Consider the following 26,744-nt stretch of genomic DNA (forward strand, 5'->3'; position numbering starts at 1 on the left):
TTTTTTATTTCAGCTATCACTTTAATTTGTTGTTTTCTGAAAGTTTCTTATTTTTTGTTATTGTATTTATTGCTTTATGGTTACAATATCTCCTGTCTCCCTGATAATAATGGTAGTTTCTTAAAAAATGGTTTCCTTCTTCCTGCACAGTTTCGGTTTTGGCCAAGTAGTTTCTTTGCTGTTTGTTTTATAGAGTTGCTGTTTGATAGAGTCTTTCCTTAGATGGCAGATGATTCCTGGTTGTTCACTTGTATTTGCGAGTTGGGTATTAAAAAGATGTAAGGCAATTCTCCATGCAGATGTGGGGCTTGTGGGTGTTTGCTTCCCTTTAGAGCCATCCATTGAGGCTGTTTCTTGGGGAATCTCTGATGTCAGTACTTATAGATCCTACCTTTTGGGTTAGTCCAATCCCTGAATAGTTTTAGTCTCCTATTTGGAGAGGCTAAGCAGGAGAGAGGGGTGTATTAGACAAGGTTCTCCAGAGACCCAGAACCAGTGGAAGGTATATATAATTATTATAGGAATTGGCTCATGAAATTACAGAGATTAAGTCCCACAATCCACTGTCTGCCAGCTGGGGAACAAGGAAAGCCCATGTGTAATTCATTCTCAGTCCAAAGACCTCCTTAGGTCTGAGGGCAGGAGAGGGCAGGAGAATATGGGTGTCCCAACTCAAAGACTTCAAATTCACCCTTCCTGTAGGAAACAAAACACCTTTTGTTCCATTTGGGCCCTCAGTGGATTGCTTGGTAACCACCTACACTGGGAGGGCCATTGGCTTTACTGAAGTGCACCAATTCAAATGCTGATTTCTTCCAGAAACACCCTCACAGATATACCCAGAAGAAATGTTTTGTTAGTTTTCTGGGCATCCCTTAGCTCCGGTAAGTTGACCCATAATATTAACCATGTAAGGGACATGCGGGTTGGGGAAGATATCAGTCAGTTTGTAAGTGTTCCCTTAATTTTCTCTTTTTTCAGTAGGGTTTGCTGTACTTTGTACTGTGCCCAGTGTTTTCCAGAACAGATTCTCTGTCTTAATCTCTCCAAAAAATAATTCCCTACATTTCTGCAAGGGTAAGAGAGGGCATTTGGTCTGGCTGAGCATAATAAAAGGGAATAGACTCTTGAATGATACAGGTTTGAATTGTGTGGGTCTACTTATACTTGGATTTTTTTTTCAATAAATACAATACCGTACTGGGCGCCTGCGTGGCTCAGTTAAGCGTCTGCCTTCAGCTCAGGTCATGATCCCAGGATTCTGGGATCAAGCCCTGCATTAGGCTCCTTCCTTGCTCAGCGGGAAGCCTGCTTCTCCCTCTCCCTCTGCCTGCTGCTCCCCCTGCCTGTGCGCACTCTCTCTCTCTATCAAATAAATAAAATCTTTAAAAAACCACAAAAACCCACAATATTGTACTATAAATGTATTATCTCTCATGATTTTTTCGGTGGCAAAGGCAGAGGGAGAGTGAGAATCTTAGGCAGGCTCGATGCCCAGCGTGGAGCCCAAGGCAGGGCTCAGTCTCACAACCCTGATGTCATGACCTGAGCCAAAGCCAAAAGTCAGACACTTAACCAGCTGAGCCACCCAGATGCCCCAATGGTATTAACTCTTTAAACATCTGATAGAATTTATCTGAGCCTATGCTTTCCTTTGTTGGTGGTTTTTCAGTTGCTAATTCAATATTTATATATATATATATTTCAATAATTTATGTATATAAAAAGTAGGCTCCACTCCCTTGCAGCCCAACGTGGGGCTTGAACCCATGACCCGGAGATCAAGACCTGAGCTGAGATTAAGAGTCAGATGCTTTATTGACTGAGCCACCCAGGGCCCCCAATACAATATATTTTTAATACTAGTTTTAAGTAAATATACATCTTGCAACTACTTACTGTTATTTGATTATTTAGCCAAACTTTCTCCTATCTATTACCCAAATAGAGGTTTTGATATACCTACTTATAAACTTTTTTCTTCTATTAAAGGTCCGTAATTACTCTGGAATCAATAAGCCATGGAGTCAAAGAAATTTGCTGTTAAAGTAAGTAGTGCTTAATAGTCTTTAAAATGGTTAATCATTTTCTAATATAATTGAGTTCTATGTTCACTGACAGTTGAAGCTCTGAACTTGCTTTCTACTCTTTAAATTAATGTCTTTACTGAAAACTTGAAGTAGGTAATTGAAGATTTGTATATTAAGAGTTGGGGGGAGAAAAAAATAGTTCATATGGTTATGGGGGTTTCTTGCTTCAGGTCTTCTGTAAAATGCCTTTAGGTCATAACTTGGTCCTTAATGTTAAAAACTGTCATTGTCATATGTATGTCTGGGACATGATTTTTGATAATGACAAAGCAGATAGAAATGAAGTAGGCAGTGAATGCTGCAGGTGGGTGAATGCTAGGAGAGAGGTCTCTTGCCCGGCTGCCCTCTTTTATTTTCTTTTTGTAAGTATCTCTCCTCTGTCCCTTGGTGGCTGGGGCTGAGACCTTCTCCACTGTGGGGAGATGGGAGAACTATGTGTGAAGGGTATGGGAAAGGAGAGGGGAAGAATTGATAAATAGTGACTATGAGGTGCCTGAGATGCCTTCACCTATGCTGGCTGCTGAGGACATTTTTTCTGTGCTAGTGTTATATTAAGTACATTCACAACACCAAAACAGACATATTACCATAGTTAACCAGATCAGATACTACTTAGTATCTTATTTTTACCAAGTCCTGGCTTATTGGATTTACACCATATTTATAAATTTCATTGCTTATCCACGTGTTCTGTATTATTTCTTTTTATGAGAGGTTATAAGTGCTGAAATTTCATCATTTGTCTTTCTAAAAAATGTATTTTTGTCTTAAATCTGAAAGGTTGGTTATAGAAATTTAGGTTGAGCATTATTTTTCCTTGGCATTTGGAATATACTTTTCCATTGTTTTCTGGAATCTCTTATGGCAACTGAGAAACTTTGTAGTTACTGATTGATGTTTAAAACCACCTTTAAAATTTAGTAGCTTAAAACATAAGCCATTTTATTCTCTCTTGTGATTGTGTAGGTTGCCTGGGATCGTTTGGGTCATTTCTCTTTTTGATGGTGGTCGGGGCTGCAATTATCTGGGAGCCCAGTTCAGCGGAAACATCAAAGATGACATGCTTACATGGCTGTCACTTTACACTGGCTATGGCTGGGGACCTCACCTGGGGCTGTTAACTGTTGCCTGTCTGTTCTCATTCACATGGCTGATCTGCCTGGCTTGGGCTTCTCCTAGCATGGTGGCTGAGTTTGAGGGATGGTGTCCCAGGACAAGAGCGGCTACAAGAAAGAAGATAACTTGCCAGTTCTTTGAAGGCTTGGGCTCAGAAGTCTCACTTGGCACTCACACTACATTCTGTTGGTCTGAGCACTCAAAGGTCCCAGCCCAGGGGAAGCTGCAGCTTTTGATGTAAGAAGCAGCATGTGCCCACAGGGAAGCAAAGATTGTGGGGGCGCATCTGTGGAGACTAGTAACCACAGAAGTTTCTCTCCTGCCTCACTGTGATTTCTTTCTTGGTTATCTTGGTTATCGGCTTTTTTCCTTCTAGCTGCTCTTAAAATTTTGTTTTTGGCTTTGATGTTTTACAATTTGATTATGAAGCCTCAAGCCATAGACTTTATTTATCTGGCTTGGGATGCATGTGCATCTTTATTTGGAAGATACAAGTCTTTTTTATCAGCTTTGGAAAATCTCAACCATGTTCTCTTCAGGTACCTTGCTTTATCGTCTCTATTCTCTTCTTTTGGAACTCTTATACTGAGTTTTCTGGGTAGTCTCATGTAATAGTTTCTTCTGTGCTGTGAGGGTGATATTAGCCTGACCGAGCCCGAGCCCCGACAGGCTGTGTGCAAAGCTCTGCCAAAACTGGCAGTGGCCCAGTAGGCCAGACAGTTCTGGTCAACCACAGATTTTGGACCTGAGGTGCCTCATGATGCTGGAGAGGAGTCTCTTGATTTCTAAGCCATACACACTGATGGGGCAGATTTGGTTACCGTATTGCCCCATCTCACAGCCAGCCACACCAGCAAGGCCTGGAACTTAGCTTCTAGATCATACCAGACAGGGGAGTTCCTCCAGCTGTAACTATCAGATTAGCAGTTAGGGATACAGACAGTGTTCTGACACATTATATGGAAGATTGTGTGCATCACATTATTACTGTCTCTGTGCCTCTGATCACACAGGCAATGGGCCAGTGCTTCCCAAATCATGTACCTTAAAAAGCTCCACAATCCAAACACTGGGACCCCATTCTGAATGTGTGACATCCTTCTTGCCAGATTGTCTCTGCTAGCCTAGGGTGTCATGGGTAGCGGGGGACCCACATACCTGCTACCGATGCCAACATCATGTGCCTTCTCCGACGAATGCTCCTCAAGTAGTCTTGCACGAGTGCTGCTTGGCCATTTGCCTTTTCTTGTTTCTTCCTGTGTCTCTGTGTTGCATTCAGAGTGCTGTTTATTACACGTCTTCCAGTTCATTAACATCTTCTCATCTGGATTTAATTTGCTGTTTAATCTGTATTTAATCAACTCTTCAATGTGTTTATTTTTCGTGACTATGTTTTTCAGCTGAGAATTTGTGTTTGTTTGTTTTTTTAATTCAAATTCTACCAGTCCTTTTTTTATATGCTTATCCTATTTTTAAAATACATTTCCACATCCTTTTGTCTTCTTTATAATTTTGAAGTAATTTGTTTTGGGGCACCTGGGTGGCTCAATTGTTAAGCATCTGCCTTCAGCTCAGGTCATGATCCCAGGGTCCTGGGATTAAGCCCTGCATCAGGTTCCTTGCTCAGCAGGAAGCCTGCTTCTCCCTCTCCCACTCCCCCTGCTTGTGTGCCCTCTCTGGCTGTCTCTCTCTGTCAAATAAATAAATAAAATCTTAATAATAATAATAAAGTAATTTGTTTCATAGTCTCTTGGAGACTGTTATTATATACTAAGTGTGGAATAAATTGGTGATTGAAATTGCTGGATTGTTCATGTGTGTAATTTTTATTTTATTTTATTTTTTTAAGATTTTATTTATTTATTTGACAGAGATCACAAGTAGGCAGAGAGGCAGGCAGAGAGAGGGGGAGAAGCAGGCTCCCTGCTGAGCAGAGAGCCCAATGTGGGGCTCAATCCCAGGACCCTGGGATCATGACCCGCTGAAGGCAGAGGCTTTAACCCACTGAGCCACCCAGGCGCCCCATGTGTGTAATTTTTAATTGTGTGCTCATTTTCAGTCACATCCTACGCGTGCATTGTGTGCACATTCACGTGTGTGCATGTGCATGCATACATACACACACACACACACACACACATTCTAGTGCAGTTGAGCAGTTTCAAGTTTACTTCTGCTGGAGCCACTGGCATTTCAGTGGTTTTGGACCAGGCTTCACATTAATTTCATGGCTTGGGATTCCACCACCTTGTGGGTAGTACAACTTTGCAACCTATGGAAGAGTCTGGTGTAAGGTTGTTGTTTTTAGTGTTTTATAGGATTTTCCTTGCTGTTCTCCCTTCCCTTCCCTCCTGCTAAAGCCCTGGATGGATGGCAAGCTTCCACGTCGCTTTCCTTGGATGGCAAGCAGTGATCTTTTTTCTTCTAGTTGCCATTTTCATGAAGGTCACAGTTTATCAAGAGAATGAAGGAAAAAGTTCTATGGAATAGTTCCTACTCCAAGAAATTATGGACAGACTTACCTGTATGAAATATCATAGAGTATTACAGAGATATCTATAAATCCAGTGCTTATGTGTCAAGCATTATACAAGGAACAGAGGTTTAAGTTTCTTACAGCTCTGGGCTTATCTGGGATGAGTTCCTTCTGAACTCACCGTTCTCTTCTACCCCTTTTGGGCATTAGGATCCTAGCTCTCCGTTATCCTCGCTCCCACATATGCTGACTGCCAGGCTCATACCTTCCAAGAGGGTGATTTTTTTTTCTCCCTTTTCCCTACTTTATTGAGATATAATTGACATATAATATTGTTTAGGTCAAGATGTACAATGCAGTGATTTGATAAACCTATGTGGCAAAATGTTTACCAGAGTAAGGTTAATACATCCTTTACTTCATGTAATTACCATTTTGTTGTTTCTATGGTGCAAACATTAAAGCTCGACTCTTGTAGCACCTTTCTAGGAATACAGTACAGTGTTGTTAACTGTAATCACCATGCTATATGTTAGGTCCCCAGAACTTACTCATCTTATAACTGGAAGTTTATACCCTTTGACCGACATCTTTCTATTTTCCCAACCCCTCAGCCCCTGGCAGCCACTATTCTATTCTGTTTCTGAGTTTGAAGTTTTTAGATTCCATATATTAGTGAGATCATACAGTATTTGTCTTTCTCTGACTTGTTTCACTTAGTATAATGCCCTCAAAGTCTATGCATTTGTCGCAGAGGATTTCCTTTTTTTTAATGGCTAAATAATACTCCATTGTGTATTTACACCACATTTTCTTTATTCATTTATTCATCAATGGACACTTAGGTTGTTTCCCTGTCTTGCCTTTTGTGAGTAATGCTGCAATGAACATGGGGTGCACATACCTCTTTGAGATAGTGATTTCATTTTCTTTGGGTGTATACCCAGAAATGGAATGGTTAGATCACATTGGTAGTTCAGTGTTTTGTTTTTTGAGGAAGCTGCATACTGTTTTCCATAGTGTTTGCCACCAGTTTACATTTCCACCAATCATGCACCATCCAAGATTCCCCTTTCCCCATGTCCTCACCCGCATTCCTTATCTCTGGTCTTTTTGATAGTAGCCATTCCAGCAGGGATAAGGCGATAATGGTTTTTGATTTGCATTTCCAGCAGAGCAATTATTAGTACTGTTAGGGGTTTGTTTAATTAGGAGTCTTTTCAAACAGAGAACCATCTTTTGGCTTTGATTTTTTTTTCCCTGTAGTGTACTTGTTTTCTATTTTACGGATTTTTAAAAAATTTTCTTCCTTATATTTTCTTTGAGCAAATTTGCTGTTCTCTGTCCAGTTTAAGGTGGGAGCTTAAATCATGGAATTTGAGCATTTCTTCTTTTCCAATATATACACTTAAAGCTATACATTTTTCTCTCCAAGTGTTCTCTGCTTTAATTATATTCGTCTTGTTTTGTTAGAGATGCAGTTTAAGTAGAGATTTTGTTTTTCAAATAAACATTATTTTCTAATTGTCACTGTGATTTCATTTTTTTTTTCCTCTTTGGGAGAGAGAAAGAGAGCAGAGGGAGAAGGAGAGAGAGATTCCTAAGCAGGGAGGCCAATGCAGGGGTTCATCTCATGACCTTGAGATCATGACTTGAAGTGAAACCAAGAGTCAGATGTTTAACTTACTGAGCCACTCAGGTGCCCCTGTGATGCCATTTTTGATTACTGGGTTATTGAAATGTATATTGTTTCTAAGCATTTGGAAATTTTCTAATCATTTTCTTATTTGGCATAATTCCTTTGTCTGTTTTGGAAAGTATTCCATAAACATTTGAAAAATGTGATGGTCATCCAGTGCATTGAACTATATGTCCTTTAGATCAGGTTTGTTAATTTTGTAATAATCTAATTTTTTTACTAGTTAGTTAGTAATCTAATATTTACTAATAGTGTTTTTGTTTTCTTTGGATAAATACCCAGTAGTGTAATTACTGGATTATCTGGTAATTCTATTTTTTTCATTTTTTGAGGCACCTCCATACTGTTTTCCACAGTGGCTATACTGGTTGCATTCCCACCAGCAGAATATAAGGGTTCTTTTTTCTTCACATGCCTGCCAACACTTGTTTCTTGTGTTTTTAATTTTAGCCATGTGACAGGTAAAGCAGAACAGAGACATTCTCAGAGATGCAAAGTCTAAAAAAATTTCCTTCTAATGTACCCTATTTTAGGAAGAATGTGGTTTTCCAAAGTGAGGGAGTAAACAGAGAAGGAGTGAGTTATAGGGTCTGGGAAATAGGAAATCTTGCAGGTGAGTGCCTGAGCAAATCCCGTGGTGATCAGCAGTGTGTCCTGCCTAGAAAGCAACCAGTCCGATTGGCACGGGACTTAGAGTTCCATGAAAGATGTCTCCAACAGGAAATGAAAGGATAAATACCTCATGTATTTGAAAGTGGAGAGGAGTTTGTCTTAGGTCGTTCAGAGAGTGTGGGAATGATTTAGTGATAAGAATATGGGAAACTAAACAAAAGAAAAATGAAACAACCCTTCCTTTCTTGTGCAAGTTTGGACAGTAAGCATAGTACATACACTACCTGGCTCAGTTTGGAATAGAATGTACATTTCATGTTGTGAACTCCAGATATTGGAAGGCTGGGGAAGGCAATGTGTGGGTGGTGGGTTGTAAGCATTGTCTTCATTTTCAGTAGAAAGTATGTAAAATCAAAATAATAAGAAATTGGTAGTAATAACATAGTATTTAGAAACATGATAGTAAATACCAGATCAAATAGCTGAAGTTTTCAGTGTCGTTGCTCTTGATGAGAGCTGGAGAGGGTGGTGACAGGATAGGGCAGAGGAGGCCTGTTTTTGATAAGGCATTTTAATCTGTGTATGTATATATCACTATAATCAGTAATTAAATGAGTAAGTAAAGTTTAAAAGGAATTAATCTTAGCAAATTTTCATATAGATGCATGTACTGGATTGAAATATACTTGGTTAGAGCATGGTTTCTAAAGTAATAGAAAACCAGATGAAAACCAAATAGTTTGCTATTTGCATCTCAGTTCCATTCCCTGGAATGGTATTAATTATCCATGCAAACAGCTTATCCTTCTTCATTTTTAAAAAATTATTTTTAAGATTTTTTTTTTTTTAAAATAATCATTTGACAGACACAGAGAGAAAGAGAGCACAAGCAGGGAGAACTGCAGGCAGAGGCAGAGGGAGAAGCAGGCTTCCTGCTGGGCAGGGAACAGGAGGTGGGGCTTGATCCCAGGATCCTGGGATTATGACCTGAGCTGGAGTCAGGCACTTAACTGACTGAGCCGCCTAGGCGCCCCACTTATCCTTCTTCAAATGCAGAAAAGTCTTTTGACCTTCCTGCCTGTAAGAGGGCCCTAAAAAAAAAAAAAAACAAAAAAACTGCTATGTCCCTGTCCTTGAACTTTTCTTATAATTGTCTCCTGGGCCAGAATTCCAGGAAATGGCAGCAGTGAATGAGATGACAGAGTCCTTGGAACCACAGCTTTCAGGGTCTCTTGACTTCTGGGTCACTACAATTTATGGCAGGGAGATAAGTCCTATACTTCCATAACTGCTTTCTCAGTCGGGTGTAGTGGTGACAGCCGACACATATGTCCCCAAGTTTCCTTAGTGATCTTAATTCTAGCTCTGCACCCACCCCAATATTTTAGAATTTCCAAAATTATATACTGTTGAGGGGTCAGGGGCCAACAAATTATATCCCACAAAATAGCTGCTTATTTTTGTAAATAAAGTTTTATTGGATTGCAGCCACTCCTTTTTGTTTTCAAATCGTCTCTGGCTCTTTTTATGCTATGGTGGCAGATTTGAATAGTTGTAACAAAGATCTCATTGCCTGCAAAGTCTGAAATATCTGTCTCTCTATATCAGTAAATCCTGGTTTAGGTGTATAAGTCTATCTCTTAAAGCACATCTCACTTCCTGCTGGCCACAGTTCAGGTGTTCAGGAAGCACACATGGCCAGCAGCAGCTGTATTGGACACCATGGGTCTGAATCTGTGCATCCATCTTGCCCCCTGATGAAAGCCTACTCTTAGGCTTTCAACGAAGTTACCTAGGAGTTAAACTGGCAGCAAGGGTGGGTAAATTAGCAAGGCCAAGATAAGGCCATTTCCTTTGCAAGTGGAAACAAGAAATGGACATGGTCATAAACTGTATTAATCATGGACTTTTATCCATGTTTTAGTAAGAAGTTTTAGTTTTAGTAAGAGGAAATAAGCAAAGAAATAAGGAAATAAGAAATAAGAAAATAAATTTGAATAAGAAATTATGGTCAAAAGTGTCAAATCAGAATATATGGTGTTTGCCTCTGAAAAGCTTATGAGTCCATCCCCTGCTTTAAAGTTATTTTTGAAAGTATGTAATGCTGCCAGGTCTCACTCCCGGTAATAATTACATCTTAGGATTTAAAGTTTTCAGCTCAGGTTCCAGCAAAGCAGTACTTTGAAAGGTTCCTACCTCATTGTCTGTCTCTGTTTGTAGATCATTTCCTCTGCTTCCTGCATCTGTTTTCTTGGATTAGTTAGGTATTACACCAAAGTCTAGAATTCTTTTGGCTACAAAGCCTGCTCTGCTGCTTCCCCTCCCCCCAATCTACTTTATTGTGGGTGGGAAAATTTTTGTTGGGAGGGATTGATTAATTAGAAGGGATTCCTGGCTTCCCTAGCAGTGGCAGCCTGGGAAGATTACAGAGCCTGGCTTAGTGACAGGCCAATCTGTATTTAAGGAAAAACTCGGACCAGACAGATTTCCCTGGAATGTGGATCTGGCTTTGTCTTCTTTCACAGAGAATGTGTAACGACCCCATCCTCCTCCTTCCCACCCACTCCAGGAGACTTAAAGCTTTTACTTTTGCTGTTGATATTTGTCCACTCTATTCTGGGGAGGGTGGGGAGCTGGAGTTTTGGGGATAGGAAGACTGAATCATTTTCTGAATCTAAGGTAACAGGTTTAAGATTTTATTAATGTTTAGGAGGAGAGGAGATATTTTACTTTTTTTTTTTTTTTTTAAGTTCCTGCATCTTTACTATCTGTATTTTTCTTTCTACTCCTTTGTAGCTATTATAGTTTTAGGTACTGCTCTGAATTTCAGTTAACCCTAGTCTCTGCATTCCTTAGAACAACCACAAAAAGAGAAATATGTCCAAGAATTGACTGTAATTTCCCCTTTGGTAATAAAAGTAAAAGTGAAGAGCAGTACTTTGAACTTCTAGAGAAAGAGAGAAAGTTGAATAGCAAATGGGCTTTTGTCTTGCTGGCTTGCCTCAGTGAACCATTTCAATTCTGTGTCCTAGGTTTTTTAGTCTACCTAAAGGGGAATGTGGTACTGACTCTGCCATCAGCACTCATTTGAAAACTGATGTATTAACTTTATGTATGACATTAAAAAAAAAGATTCATACAGATATTTTCATACCAGTTGAGTTCTAGGTAATGATTTTCTACTACATTTTAAGAATAAAACTGAAGTGTCTTAAATCACAGAAGTTTTAAATGATTACATTCTTTATTAGAAATGAATTTGAATGAGGAGTGTGTAACCTTTATCCTTGGGAATGTTTTTACAGAGGCATTTGTCTTTGTCTTTTTAAAAAGGTAAAGAAAAAAAAGTATCTCTGTATTTCTTCTCCCGGTATTTAAACTCTTCATCTTTCAGTTCCTTCTTATTTCTGTCTGTTCCTTGGGAGAGCTTTAAGTTTTCAAGACCTAGAGCCAGTAAGAGTGTGCCTAGTGGCGAATGACATGCTTCAGCTGAAGTAGGCTGCTGTTTTTCCCCTGTTGCATATTATTTGTTCTATCACACTGGCCAGCCTGGAAACCATAGTCAACTAAATGTGTTCTGATTACTTGATAAACTCCAGATAAAGTTCACCAAGTGCACTAATGGTCACCCAATTCCCAGTGAATTCTGCCTCAGACTTAAAGCTCTTAGGTTCCTTCTCACTCAATAGGGGCATTTGCTCTGAGTGTTGATGACTTTGAAACAAAGTTCTTGTTGGCGTTCAAATGAAACTTCCTTTTCCAAGTGTTCTCTCTGTCTTTCTGGCCAGACACCCAGTTTTCGGACTTTTCTTTCCCCAATCCCTTCCTGTGTGTGTAAGCTCATGTATTCTTTTTTTGGATGATTAGAAAGTGCTTAAATACAGCCCTGGCTTCTCGTCCTCTATTCAATTTCAACTTTCCACCTGCCTCCATTAAATCTCTGCCTAAATTGATCCCTAAAATCTCAGACAGAGAATTCAGTGTGTCATAGTTTTCTTCTAAACTGGCTTTTGCTTTGAATATCCGTGATGCTACCTTCACGTATCCCGGGCTTGCCAAATTATGTTATCTTCTTGTCCTGTATTCATGATAACCTGTATAATGTATCTACCCTCTGCAGAGTGTCTTGGGCTTGCTCCTTCTGTATTCTTTTCTTACATGCAGGCTTATGATCCTTTGTGGTTTGTATTTCTTCATTAATCTCTGGACGATCTCTGTTCCTTCCCTGTCCTGCCATTCCAGTTTATCTAGACAAGTGCCAGGATACTGTTTTTTTAACACCATTTTCATCATGTTACTTCCTTAAGTGATCAGAGTAATTCCTTTTGTTTAATCAGATCTGATATGAACTCTCTGGCTAGATTTAAGACACTCTGATAACTGTTCTGTCTTCCTCTTTAACTTTGACCCATGTTTTCATCTCGGAACTTGGGAACATGCCCACCTATTCCTCTGAAACTGATGCCTTTGCAGTTCCTGCAGTGATCTAGCCTGTGGTTTTCTCTCTTCCTGTTCTCTCTTACCTTTTCTTCCTTAGTCTCTGTACAACAATCAAGCTTGTACCAGGCTTGATTGATGACTTGCTTTTCCTCTGACACACAATGTAAACTTTTCTCACATTGATTATCCTTTGTTCCTTGGGATGCCATGTGCAGCTTATGTTTTCTATATGATCGCCAATTGTTTATATGTATATTTACCATTGCTTTGACAATGTCCTACCCCAGCCACATACCCTGAGAACAGCCTTTGCATCTTTCGTATCCACACAGGCCTTGAGTAATCTGGAATATTTCTGAGGTGCTCAATACCGCCTCCCTCACTTTCCTTATTACAAATATGAGAAGTTTCTTTCCTCATGGCTCATGGAGAACAGGGAAGTCATTTGAGCTTAGAGTTACTACTTCTGGTGTTATTATTATTATTTCATTTCCAGACAGGGAGTGAATGTTGTAATCCTCAATTCGTGGTATATTTCTTTTCTTAAAAAAATTTCATCTCAACGTATTTCTCCTTTTAGGAGCCTGCAGTTTCACTTTGAAAATATTTTAAGTAATTCTTTTGAAAATAGCCTCTGTTAATAGCCAAAATGACCATGTGTAGTTTGCTTCTGTAGGTCTTTTAGGGAAGTGAATTATTTCAGTATAATGTTAATTATTTGGACATTATTATATTTTAATTAGCACCGCAGCTTTAGACCTTGATATTTTCATTTTTCCAACATACACACATGTTCTTTGTATGTTATAATTTACTCTAGTGTAAAAAATAATTCTGGGTAGAACAGTAGACTCAGGATCTTTACCAAATACAAGAACTCAGTTAAGTTCCTTGTATTCTCTCTGAAGGCTGTAGAGGGCATCGTTGTTCTGTGTTTTGTTAAGTATGTGTTGTCTGCAGACATTGTGACTCAAGGAAACGCAGTAACTAAAGTGCTTTTAAAATCGCTGGCTCATTCCTAAATTATCATGACATCCTAAATGCGGTGTTTGTTTGCCTGGGAGCTGTGTGCATGCTCTCATCTGTAGCCTGTTATGCCTGTGGATATTTAGTTTGCTCTGTCTTACAGTTGTTCTCACCAGGAAACAAACACCACCATTAATGGCAGCAGTAGAAAACAATCACGACAACCCAAACTATCCAAAGTGGCCTGAGAGAAAACATTTTTAGAGTGACAGAAGACTACATCTGGTGTGTTCCTTTCCAGATTTAGGAACCGGAAGTAATGGGTTGAAAGTGAGGATCCCCCATGTCCTTGGAAAGCTTGGACAGCCCAGCTCTGCCCTGGTCCTGGCAGTAAAGGCTGGATGGTTTGTTGGGAGTGGTGCAAGTCCTCGAAGCCATGGTGTTACACTTGCAGCTTTTCCCACTTAGCTGCCTTATTGCTGTCTTCACAGTTCCTTTTGGGGACGCATGGTTGAAGAGGTGGGGCGGGGGACCACAGAGTGTTCTTGCATTCTTCTTTCCCTGGGAATTACGTGCAGATGTCATTCTGCTGAGATAGCTATGTGTGCAGCAGTCCAGTCAGCCAAATCATGGAAGGGTGTACAGTGTTCGCTTACTGTCCTTTAAAAGTTTCTCTTGTCATAACGTCTTGGAATACCCATGATTACGTAATATAGGAAGCTTCACCACTGCATATATCACTTTGTCACATGTGAGTAGCATGTGACAGTAACATTCTGATTTTAAGACTATAAGAAACATCAAGTAATGAGTTTTTCCTGGTGACCCTACATACTCACACAGGCATGTGCTATGTTTTGCAAGTGTTGTTTGAGAAGAGAAAGAATGTCATACTATTTGCATCACAAAGGTATAGTGTCATATAGATGCTGGCAAAGCATATGCCAGGCTTCATATCCCAGTTCTCATTACCTGAAAATCCACTGTATATCATGGATAATATTGAGGTCCTGTCTATTTCTAAATTTCTGTAATTGGCTATATTATATTCATGTTACTTTAAGTTCTTTTATAATACTTATCGAAATTTAGATCATCTGGTTTTTGAGGAGAGGATTCTAGAAGATGAAATTAGCATCGGACATTTAATTAGGATTCCTGAATTCATATTGTGGTTTCACTTGGGAAAATTGGGTGATTTGGGGCAAATCCTGTTACCTCTCTGGGTAACTTCATTTCTTCAACTCTAAGGGAAGAATAGTAGCACTCTATGTTTGACAGGGTTTCTTGTGAGTATTAGATTTATAATAAAAGACAATGCTGTGCAAGTGTTTGGGAAAACAACATTTTATACATGTCATGGCCCTCAGTGATTATTTTACGGTGATAATTTGTACAGTAAAAGAGGGATTTGGCATCAGCATCTCACTTGTTCCTGGTCTCATAATTCTTTGGAGTGAGGACTAGTCTAATTCTTTTCACATGGGAGGTGTCACTTAGCAAACTTTCATTTATGCTGGCATGCAGGGCCCTGGGTTAGGCACTAGAGACACAGACAGGGCTTGATGATCGCTCTTCCCTATCCTCAGGAGGATTTGCAATGAGAAATGAATGTGTCAAACTGTGAATAGCAGTAGGTTAGTGGAACATGGACATGCCAGAGTGCCCTGCTTAGCTGAGATGTCAACAAATGAGTACAGTAGTCCCCCTTTACCCATGGGGGGTACATTCCGAGACTCCCAGTTTATGCATAAAACCGAAGATAGTACTGAACCCTATGTGTACTATGTTTTTTACTCTATGTACATACCTATGATAAAGTTTAATTTATAAACTAGGCACAGTAAGAGAAACAACAACAATAAAAAAATAGAACAGTTGTAACAATATACTATAATAAAAGTTATATAATGTGTTCTCTCTCAGAATATCTTATTGTACTGACTCATTCTTCTTGTGCTGATGTGAGATAATAAAATGCCTACATGATGAGATGAAGTTAAGTGAATGACATAGTGTTAAGCTGCTGTTGGGCATAAGCTACTATGTATCGTCAAAAGGAGGATCATCTGCTTCCTGATCTTGGATGACTGTGGGTAACCGAAACTGCCTAAGTTGAAACTGTGGACAGCTAATATGCAGTGATTTTATTCAGATTTATTTTGAATGGGATGTTGTGACAAAGCCATAGGTCGGTCATTCGGTTTGGTATCCTATTTGTGTGTTGGTTTACGTGGTGGACTACAGTGGCAGGTGGCCAGGGCTAGAAAGGGGCTTAGATGTTAGTCCTTGCTCTTCCTGACTATGGCCAGGTGAGTTCACCTCCTTTGTTTTAGTATCTGTAGCAGTATAACCAACTAGCCCCAAACTTCCTAGTCCCATGGGTCAGAAAATCCAGCCAGCTAGTTTTTCTGCTTTACATGACATTGGCCAGGGTCACTCTCGGATGCATTCAGATACCGACTTGGCTGGAAATCTCAAGAAGGCCTCGCTCACATGTTTGCTTTTCCCTCATGATGCCCTGTTTCTTTGTTCACAGGATGTCTCATCAATCAGTAGTCTAGTTTGAGCTCCCTTCCTTATAGCATGGCGGCTGGCTTCTCCAGAGAACATGGCAGCGGAAACTGCCAGCTACTAAGGGATGTGTCTGGAACTAGTAAACTGTTTCTTCTACCATGTTTTATTTTATTTTATTTTTTAAAGAGTTTATTTATTTATTTGACAGACAGAGATCACAAGTAGACAGAGAGGCAGGCAGAGAGAGAGGGGGAAGCAAGCTCCCTGCCAAGCAGAGAGCCCGATGCAGGGCTTGATCCCAGGATCCCGAGATCACGACCTGAGCTGAAGGCAGAGGCTTAACCCGCTGAGCCGCTCAGGCACCGCTCTTCTACCATATTTTAATGGTCAGCGGATCACAAGGTCAGGAGGAGAGGAAATAGGCTCTACCTCTTGACAGGAGGAGCCGTGAACATACACAGAGGAGGTGAGGAATTGTTGGTGGCCATCTTTGCAGAGTTTTTACCAAAGTTCCCTTATCTGTTAAATGAAGTGTTGAATTAGGGAGTCTCTAAGGACATGCTCACCCTACATTTTTATGATTCTATAAATTTTTATTTGAGGAATTTTTTGTGTATGTTATAGTGGAAAGAATTTGGTCTTTGGAAACAGAAAGGCCTGGATTTAAATCAGGGCCTTAACATTGATGTGCACTTTTGAAAAGGACTTACTCTTTTCTGAGCTTTTGTATTCATCTGTTAAATAGGGTTAAATAAACAACATTAACATAAACTCCCTTGTGGGATAATTGTCCATTGTAGCCCAGAATCATCCCACAGAAAGTGTTAGCATTCTTCTCTTTCTCTTCATTTTACCTGCTATGGGCCTTTTTCAAAGCCAATAGTAGTTGAAGACATTAATTGCAGGTCTTTTTAATTCTGATATGAAGATGTTCAGGTATTTAATCACGTTTTGTGGGTGCTAGGATATTTTTGTGAGATTGGGAGCTCAAACAAGACGATTCAGTTCGTTTAGCCATGGTGGTGGTATGAATTATCTCTAGAACACCACTGCTATTTAGAAAACATGCTTAAAAATAACTAATTTGAAAATATATTTTGGTCTGTGAACAGCTGACTTATTTGGCATTTCTAGTATCTTTTGTCTGGAAGAAAGAAACAAAACCATGTGGGGTGGACAGCATTCTGTCTGGCGGTTTTGGACTGTGAGAGTTCTCGCCCACGGGCCAGGACTGATAGGTGACCTGGGACATGTGTTTCCACTGCCATGTGAAATGGGTCCAAAAGCTCAGAGACCAAGGGGAATACAAGAAAGGAAAGACTGTGTTCTCTAAGGCACTGGTTCTCAAAGTGTGTTCCTTGGACCAGCAGCGTTGGCATCTCCTGCACTAATTGCAGTGCGTATTTTTGTCACATTGTTATTGTGAAGGTTAAATGAAATGATTAATATGAAGTGCTTAGCAAAGGTGATCATTTTAATAAGTATTGGACAGTATAATAATACCATCATCAAAGATAGTAATCATTTTGATTAATTTTTTTCTTCTGGGATGTTTCAGGCAGCAACTTATTTCGCACTTCTTAGAGCTGCCAGAGTTCTTATTAGTCCTTTTTAAAGTTTTGCAGTTGCTCTGTCGGTCTAGCTGTATTTCATGTTGTTAAGTAAATGAAGACTTGTTTAAGCAATGTCTTAAGGTGCTTCTTACAAAAGCTCATAATTCTGAAGAAGATATTCCTCTGTCTAAAGTGATGTTGAGAAATCATATAACATAGTTATGCAGATAGGTTCAAAGCCCTAATGTTTGTGGGAGTCATTAATGCCGTTTGATGAGTCCCCAGGCAATGTCTGAACTCTGGAGTTTGCTTTTGAAGAGCCGTTCTCTCTCTAGATCTCCTTTCTTTCTTCATTTTAGATCTTGATGTCCTTAAACAAAAGTCTCTGTGGAGTGTTTCCCCCCCCCCCTTTTTTTTTTTTCCATTTGTGGTCACATAAGGATCATGGTTAACCCCAAAAGGAAGGCCAGTGAGGCTGTGGGGGCCCTGGTTGGGGCCTGGAGCCTCTACCCCTCAGCCTGCTGCCTTATTCACTTCCTCTTTTTTCCCCCTTACCACTACGTTTAAGCCAACTCCCAAAGTGAAAAGCAGTTTATTTGTCTTTGGGGCTTGCTGATTCAGAGGCATGGGTGCTCTCTGGGATGTCACTGTCTGACCGCTGAGCTGTCAACCATCCTTTGGCTGAGCTGTCAGCTTCCTTCTGGCGCCTCCTTCTAGGACTAGAAGTGATGGTTTTCCCCAAGGAAGCCTCGGGTTCAGGCCATGGCCAGTGATTGACCGTTTGTCTTGCTTGTACTTGCTCGTCTTGGCTTGAGTGTTGGTGCTCATCCGCTTTTCTCTTGCCTCCTCTGGGCCAGCATGTTGAGTGACTCCTATGAAACTGCTGTACCCTTGGAAGGTGAAATACTCAGGCAGAGCCAGGGGCCCCAGAGAGCATTCTGCTTCGAATCTTCAAAAGTGGTCCCTGCAAGTGCTCACGGGGTTCCATGGAAGGACCCAACTTCCCTGTCCTGTTCCAGCTGAATGGCCCAGCTCCTATCATTTTCATGTATTGAATTAATTGGGGAATTAATGGGGGAAGGGAGGCATAAAACACATTGAGGGACACTGATATAGTCCAGCTCCTTCACAGAGGAGGTCAGAATCCCTATGGAGTAGAAGATGAATTTCTGAAAAATTGCCCAAGAGAATTTTTTGCCCTATGAAGAGAGTAAGGACTATGGGACTGGTGGTAGTGAAGGCTCATCGGAAGAAGAAATAAACCTGGCATACTGCCAGGGCTGGAAAAGGGTATTTTATGATAAGAGATCAGAAGTATCTCAGTGTCTCCCATCATGGATCTTCATGAAGGCCTGGAGACAGCTTTTGGCCACCCATGGCCCAGTTCCACCGTGGGCCTTTCTTTGACAAGCAGGGCCCTGACCTGTGCATCTTCTTGTTATTCTCCCTCTGCTGGTATCTTTCTGTTCCCCTGTGCACATTATAGAACATGATGACTCCTTTCCTCCCAAGTGTGATGTATTTTACAACCTCTGAAGGTGAGCTTGGGTAGGTATGCACCTTTGCTCCAATGACTGTGGAACAGGGGCAGTGTCACTTAGTACATATGTGGCTGTCCATGCCTGTACCTACCCTAGGGCATGGCAGTTGTTAGAAAAAGGGGCACAGAGAACCTCAGAAGTTATGCAGTAGTACTTAGGGTTTAGAGACTTTAAAGTTTCTCCTTGGCAATCCTATAGACAAGCTTTCTTACAGAATGTAATAATGAGTACTTAAAGTTTGTAAGAGGCCTCAGGGGCATCCAGGAGGTAGCTGGAATAATCTGACCCTTGAGAAGGCTCTCTTGGTTACTGGGGATGAGGATGTTCATAATTAGGGCTTTACTTACAGTTTGCAACTTGCTTTATTGTTGGTATGCATGTTAAGGTGTTTTAAGGTCGTTCCTATCCCGCAGTGTTTATACGTTACGGTAATTAAACCAAACTATTGCAACAGTCAAGAAAAGTACCAAAGAGGATGTCATTCTACTAAAATTTCCGAATGTCTGCTCTACAGATGACATTGTGAGTCAGGAGAGGAACCAACCTTCAGTAGTGTGAATCTGTCATTAAATCTTAAACTCCAAAGCACTCTCATTCCAGAGACGCAGCTATGAGTTTGCATATTTGATTTTGACTCAGCATTCCATCTGTACTTCCTCCAGTGTGTGAAACAACAAAAATTGATTGTAGCTTTAGTATTTTTAATTGTCACCAAGTTGTGCTGCTAGCCACTGTGCAAAGTCTTTTAACAGCTGATGAAATGCTTTTTTAAAGATGGCCTGATGGGATCAGATGTTGCTGCATCATTTCCAATGCTGCCCGAGTCTGTTTCACTTCCCACAATGACTGATTCTCCATCTGCCATGACAGTGCATTCCTGAGCTGCTGCCCCTCACTGGGTTGGTGACTAGAATGTTTATTTTTAGGAAAAATTAAAATTATCCAGAGAAGGGTGTTGTCTACAAAATTTACATGAATCAGCCCTTCACTGCAAGAATCAGAGGGTGGTTGTTGTGTGTGTAGACCTTAAAACACTCTTCATGGAGAAGTTTAAAAATACCAAAAGAGAGGAGTATAATGAGCCCTGATGTACCCATCACCCATCTTCAGTGTTGTGGACAATTTGAAATTAAGTAATATGTAGGTTGAAGGTTTAAAAAAAGTGAGTGGTACCAGTGTGACATTAACACTAGTGTGTTGAAACTCAGTTTTCCACATTTCAACACTGTTAATCTCCCTCCCAAAATCAAAAGAGCCTTTGTTCTTTCCTTCAGTTTTCAGTTTAAATTCTAAGAAATATTATTACAAGTATTAGTATAAGAGATATTATTAGGGTGTTAATGTGGGTAGTACATGACAAAAGCAGCCACTAAAACTGTTGATTTTGGTTGTCTAGGTTCTGAAAATACCAGTATTCCTTTGATTTCTGATTTTACTTTGAAAGGAATTCTCACTGGAGTATTGTACAATAGTGACATGGACCTCACTGCTTTTCCTACCTGTAGGATCTTTTTTTTTTTTTAAGATTTTTTTTTGAGAGAGAGAGAAAGAGTAGGGAAAGGGGCAGAGGGAGATAATCTTCAAGCAGACTCCCCACTGAGTGCAGAGTCCGACTTGGGGCTCAATCTCATGATCCAGGAGATCATGACTGGAACCAAAATCAAGAGTCAGATGCCCAACCGACTGAACCTCCCTGGTGTCCCCTCACTGTGGGATATTGATTCCTTTTCTCCAACGTGGGAATAATGTGTCAACCTTCACAGCATTGTTACCTAAAAAATGTCTAAGCCAGTGCCTGGCAATTAGTCAGCACTTACTAAGTAAGTCTTAGCTATTAGTAATCACATTGAGGACACACACAGCTGGGAAGTAGAGCAGTTCTAAGATTGTGTAGGTTCCTTTTTACCCTCATCAGGTATTTCATTTTCTCTGCTTCATGTATGAAGCACAAGCAGGTTGTGGTGGATTTTTTTGTTGGTGGTGGTGGTTTTGATTTTTTTTTTTGTTTCTTGGTTTTGTTTTTATTTGTTTGTTTGTTTGTTTGGCTACGGGCTCTCTTTTAAAAGCTTTTGTGATAGCCAAGGAAGGGTACTTCCATTTACTGACTACCTACTGAACTGGTGTTTGTCACATATTAACCTGTTTAATTCTCACAACACGCCGACTATGCTTTACTGTTGATAGTCATGGAGGTAAAGGGCCGTGAGGTTGAAGAATTGGCTCAGGTCGGAGGTCAGAATGGTGAAGGCAGGTTTCAAGCCTGGGATCTCTTACTGATAGTTGTATGCTTTGATGAAGAAGGTAGAGACTGCTAGGTGCAGTCTTGTAAGCAACTGGTTTAGAATTGCTCTTGAATGATAATAATATGACTTCTTATATGGATTATAATTTTTAATGTTAATAATTGTATTACTGACTTTTACTAGCTATATTACAACCCCTATCTTGGGGGGCCCCTGGGTGGCTCAGTGGGTTAAGCCTCTGCCTTCGGCTCAGGTCATGATCTCAGGGTCCTGGGATCGAGCCCTGCATTGCGCTCTCTGCTTATTGGGGAGCCTGCTTCCCCCTCTCTCTCTGCCTGTCTCTCTGCCTACTTGTGATCTCTGTCTGTCAAATAAATAAATAATTTCTTAAAAAACAACAACAACAACAAAAACCGTATCTTGGGAAATAAGCAGGGCTGTTGTGACCCTGGAGCCCCCAACTCTGGTTTTTTATTGCCTTCCCCTTCAAAAAAGTCTTTTTGGGAAAAAGATGCATTGAAGGCCATGCTGGTCAAAGGTCAGTTTTGGGCCCTGTTCTCCTTAATGAACCAGGCCACTTCTGCCAAGCCCTTCTTCAGGTAGGTGCCCCTCTCAAGGGAGAGATTCTTGAGCTCCTTTGGCTTACCAGATAGATGGGGTGAGAGAGAGAGTAAAGAAGGACAGTGTGAGAAGGAAGGAGTCAGTCCTAGAGCCAAGGCATGCTGCCTCTGGAGTTAGGTAGAAGCAAAAGAAAACTGCCCAAGAGCTAGAATTCCAGGGACAGGCTGGTCAGTCCTCCCCAAACTAAAGCTTCTGCCTAGGTGCTGACTGAGTTTTGGGGAAGAAGTTAGGGAGACCTTGAGAAGTGGGTGGGCTCACTGAACTCCACCTAGATGACAGCCCTGACAAACCTGCCTCTCAGGTTGGGGACAATCTGGGGAGTCAGCTGGTGTGGATGCAAAGTAAAAATCAGTGTCCTATAACTCCCAGACTCTTTGTATATTCCTTTTTTCCCTTTGGAAAATCAAAAAAATTCTGAAATGCATAAAGAAGAATAATTTCCTTATGCCTACCACTCAAATTTATATTCTATACTGTTAACTCTTGCAGTATTAGCCTATACACTTTTACTTAAAAACAAACAATAGACTTGTTTTATAAAAACTTGTTCTCAGGGGGGAAAAAAGGCCCATTTTCATTATGAAGAATTCAAACATGAAAAAAAAAATCACTTCAAGGGTGCCTGGGTGGCTCAGTCGATTAGGTTTGCCTTTGGCTCAGGTTGTGATTCCTGGGATCAAGCCTTGTGTCAGGCGCCCTGCTCAGTGGGAAGTCTGCTTCTTCTCTGCCCCTCTCCCTGCTTGTGCTCTTTCTCTTTCTCTCTCAAATAAATAAAATCTTAAAAAAAAAAAAAAAAATCAGCTCCAGATCTCTTTTGGAAACAATTCTTGTTAGCATTAGGTGAACATCATTCTGGATGAATACTGAGGATATATCAAATGTACCAATATAATGATTACAGCGAAAGGTAGAAACACTTTTGTTAAATATCAGATACTATAGCTGTTACTGTAATTAGAAAATGGAATTTTACTTTAATAGTAGAAAAGAAAAGCTGAATTGCAACATAGGGAATTGTTGAACCTCAACTTTATTCTCATATAGATTTTATTTCCTAAAAGATATCCCTAAGATTAAAATAGCTTGTAAATAAGCAATTGGACTAATATTTTTTAAAAGTTAAATTTCAGTCTCAGAGGGGTGCTGGGTGGCTCAGGGGTTAAAGCCTCTGCCTTCGACTCGGGACATGATTCCAGGGTCCTGCGATGGAGCCCCACATCGGTCTCTCTGCTCAGCGGGGAGCCTGCTTCCCCCTCTCTCTCTGCCTGCCTCTCTGCCTAACTTGTGATCTCTGTCTGTCAAATAAATAAATAAAATCTTAAAAAAAAAAAAAAATTCAGTCTTAGACCCCAGGGGTTGACTGCTTGCTATAGGAGAGGGCAACAGTATCTCACCTCCCATTTTTTGTTGTTATTTTTATCTGTTATTTTAATGTGTTTTGTATTAATCACATTTTTGACCTGTACCGTTCAGTATGATAGCCACTAATGGCATTTGGCTATTTAATTTTAAATTTATATAAAATTAAAATTGAATTCTTCAGTCTCATTACATTTCGGGTACTCAGTAACAAGTCATTAAACCCAGTCCATGATCAAGAGAAAAGGATTATAGAAAAGCATGAAAACCAGGAGACAAGATCATTAGGGGCTCTCTTAGATGCTACCTGGCACACCTTCTTTGCCATTTTATTCTTTTTTATCATCTGTCTTTGGGTTCTTGAGTTAATGAATTTTCTCTCTAGCCCTGACTTGCTTTGTTTCCTGAAGTAATTAGATCCTGTTTCTCACATTATATTTCCTTTTAAGTTTGGCATATGCCTTTTGCACATTTGTTCCTTTTTTATATTGTGCTTTTCATAGAAACCCAAAGCCATGCCATTTATTTCTGTTGCAGTTTTCTCTCTCTCCGTTCACACATTCTATTTACTTTGATATAGTGTGAATGACTTTTCTATATTCTTCCCTCTATCTGATGTCAGTTTGATTTCCCTTCAAACTAAAGTTTGAGGATGGATTATTTTGGCCAGTCCATTATTATGTAGCTGTAAAGGATAGTCTTTGGAGGAAGAAAGCTCAGTTGCAGTAAGGAAGTTAATTCCACTATACCTGGATCCTGCTGTCTTCTGAGGTTCTGTTAGAGGTCCTGTGTCAGAGTTAATTCCTGGTTGTGGAGGGGTGGGCAGGACTGGACATTCTGTTGTTAACTCTGCTTCCCAAAAGGCCCTTTCCCATATTTAATAGAAGGAAAGAAAAGCAGTTTTGCTGGAGTAAGCAAATGGGCTGAGGGAATATTTTGGGGTGATTGCTCTAAAACTAAATTGTGATGACAGTTGCACAATCATATAAATGTATTAAAACTTATCAAATTGGCAACTAAAGACGGGTGGATTTTATGATGTGCAAATTAAACCTAAATAAGGCTGTTTTACAAAAACGTATGTGTTCAGTGTGCTTTTTTTGAGAATTAGAGGTATAAAGAATGACTTTCAGGATGGTGATGACTCAGTAGTCCCAACCATTCATGTTTCTTAGTTAATTTAGTGGACATGTACTACCATGAGTAAGTAAAACCAGAAAGATAGCTTTGTATTATGGAATGAGTTAGTTGGTTCTCTTTAGCTTCACTAGCAAACCAACATGTAGTTGGCTAGTATTGATCGGATGGTGTGTAAATGAGAATGTCCTACCTAAATGTTGCAAAAATAGAAATTAGATTTTATTTACTTCCCAACTATAAAAGAAACCAGTAGCAAAGAGGAAAAAAATTTCAAGTAATGCTCTCCTAGAAATGTTCTATGATGAGCTGGCCTTTTATTTATGTAGAGTCAAGTAGAGTCAAATCTTGATGATTTTAAGATGACAAAGATTGATATATTATGGATAAGGAATTACAGAAAACCTACATTTCTTTTAGGAGGAGCTTTTTCCATTTACCTAAGGTATTTTTATTGGGGGCTCATTACTTTGGTGATCAATTAGATGCAAAAAGATTCATGGCAAGCTTCCTGCCAGTTAGCCTTCCAGTAAACAGATGGGTAAAGACTTCCAAGTGCTTGTCACTGTTAGGTACTGTGGGACATACTAAAATTGTGAGGTCCTTAAGAGAAGAGCTGTATCTTATGAATTCCTTTTTGTATTTCTGATCCTTTGTATATTACAGGTGTTCTGTAAACTTTTAATGCATGAGTGAATGAAAGAATAAGTAAGATACACTCCTTATCCTCCAGGAAAGTATATTCTAGTTAGGAGACTAAGCCATGTGCATATGAAAAAGATAGCTGATAACACAAGGCCCCTTATGGATTCCAGGTGCCTGAGAATGGTGAAGGGTGGTGCCTAGGAGTGCTGGGAAAAGCTGGGTGAGTTAGCAATAACCAAGTGTGTCCACCTGCATCCCTGCGTAAGAAAAGAGAATATACTTGGGAAGGCTACATGCCCAGGTTCCAAGGTAGAATTGAAGACAGTTTTTGTGGGGAATTGAGAGACAGCACTGATTCTGGTTGTAGAGGAAAGAACTGGGAAAATTTGAGTTGGATGGAAGGAGTGGCTGCAGTGCCCTGGGCCTTGAAAGCCCAAGGGAAGAGGTGGGTTTTATTTCACTGGGTACTAGGGAGTCAGTTGGTTCTTGAGCCAAGAAATGATTAGGTTAAAATTTATAAACTCACTCTTAAAAGTTACTGATCAGCCTGCAGATAATTTGGCTCTTTTTTGCATCTCTAATGTGCAAGATGCTTATGGATTTAAGAAGGTTTGTATATTTGGTTGTTGCATTTTCTTTTTTTTCTGGCACCTTACACAAACTCTTTCATTTTTTAATTTTCCTACATAGGGATTCTGATGTAGTGTAATACAAACAAAAATATTTTATTTGAAACAGAGAGACAAATTCATTGAAGGAGTTGTGTGCTGGACAGAAGTCTGGAGTTTGGACGTGAGGTCCTAAACAGGATGTACAGACCATCATAAAGGGAATAATGAAATGCTTCTGGAGAGAAAGAGAAGGGAGCCCTTGGGAGCCAGGGACTAGAAGATGGGACCTGTGTGCTAGGCATTGTCCTGTGTTTTCTTGTAGTTCTTATCACCTCCTGGTAAAAATTGTAATCCCTGTATACAGAGGAGAAAGGCTGAGGGGCTGCTGTATATGGGTGTGAGCATCTCAGTCATAGGTCTGGATGAATCTGTTGCTAGCATGTTGGCAGGAAAGGCAATCAGGTCTTGTAAAATAACTCAGTATTGTTGCATCTCTCCTGCGATAATTGATCAGGCAGAGGATATAACCAGGGCAGTCCAGTGTCCCTGTTTACAAAATGTTAAACTCTAAGATAATTACTAGTCCTTTAAATGTTGCTTAGAATCAAGTTATTACTCTAAACACTTAACCCTAGCATTTCTCGGAAGGTTTAAAAATGGCCCTTTGAAAGGATTTCTAGTCTGAAAAAAGATTTCTCCTGTTGGAACAAAGTAATGCCCCAGATTCTGAATTCAAACGTACTTTGTTTCTTTCAAATAATCAAATGAAGGGCGCAATTAAGTGTATTGGTGTAGTTTACTTGATAGTTTGGTTCTGATTCACTTCAGTGGGGGGCCTTGGTGTCCTACTTAGTAAACAGAGGTTTGTATTAGGGCAGCCCCCAGACCTTGTCAGCTGCGCTCTCTATCCTGTACTGTAGGCAACTCTCCCTTCAGGCAGTAGCTCTTGGAGGGTTAATGAGGACAGGGGCGAGAGCCACCACCACCACCACCACCACCCCTGCATCCAGTCTAATCCCACTCTGCTGTTACTGCTCTTGTTTACTGAGACATTTTTTGGAACTGTAATGACTTGTTAGATCTTGTGCAGCAAAACATAATTCCCAATTTTCCAAGGC

General features: G+C 40.2%; 1 protein-coding gene across 1 annotated transcript in view; it reads left to right on the top strand.

Annotated features, from left to right (window-relative positions):
• SLX4IP (SLX4 interacting protein) overlaps positions 1-26,744 on the top strand; it is a gene marked incomplete at its 3' end in the record, with an annotated part of 187,103 nt that overhangs the window by 18,746 nt on the left and 141,613 nt on the right. Inside the window, 1 exon segment of the mRNA XM_080813483.1 lies at positions 1,993-2,048. Coding sequence (XP_080669609.1) covers positions 2,022-2,048 — 27 coding nt within the window. The 5' untranslated portion in view covers positions 1,993-2,021.

The sequence above is a fragment of the Martes martes genome (assembly GCF_963455335.1).
Source record: "Martes martes genome assembly, chromosome: 9".
NCBI classification, from domain to species: Eukaryota; Metazoa; Chordata; class Mammalia; order Carnivora; family Mustelidae; genus Martes; species Martes martes.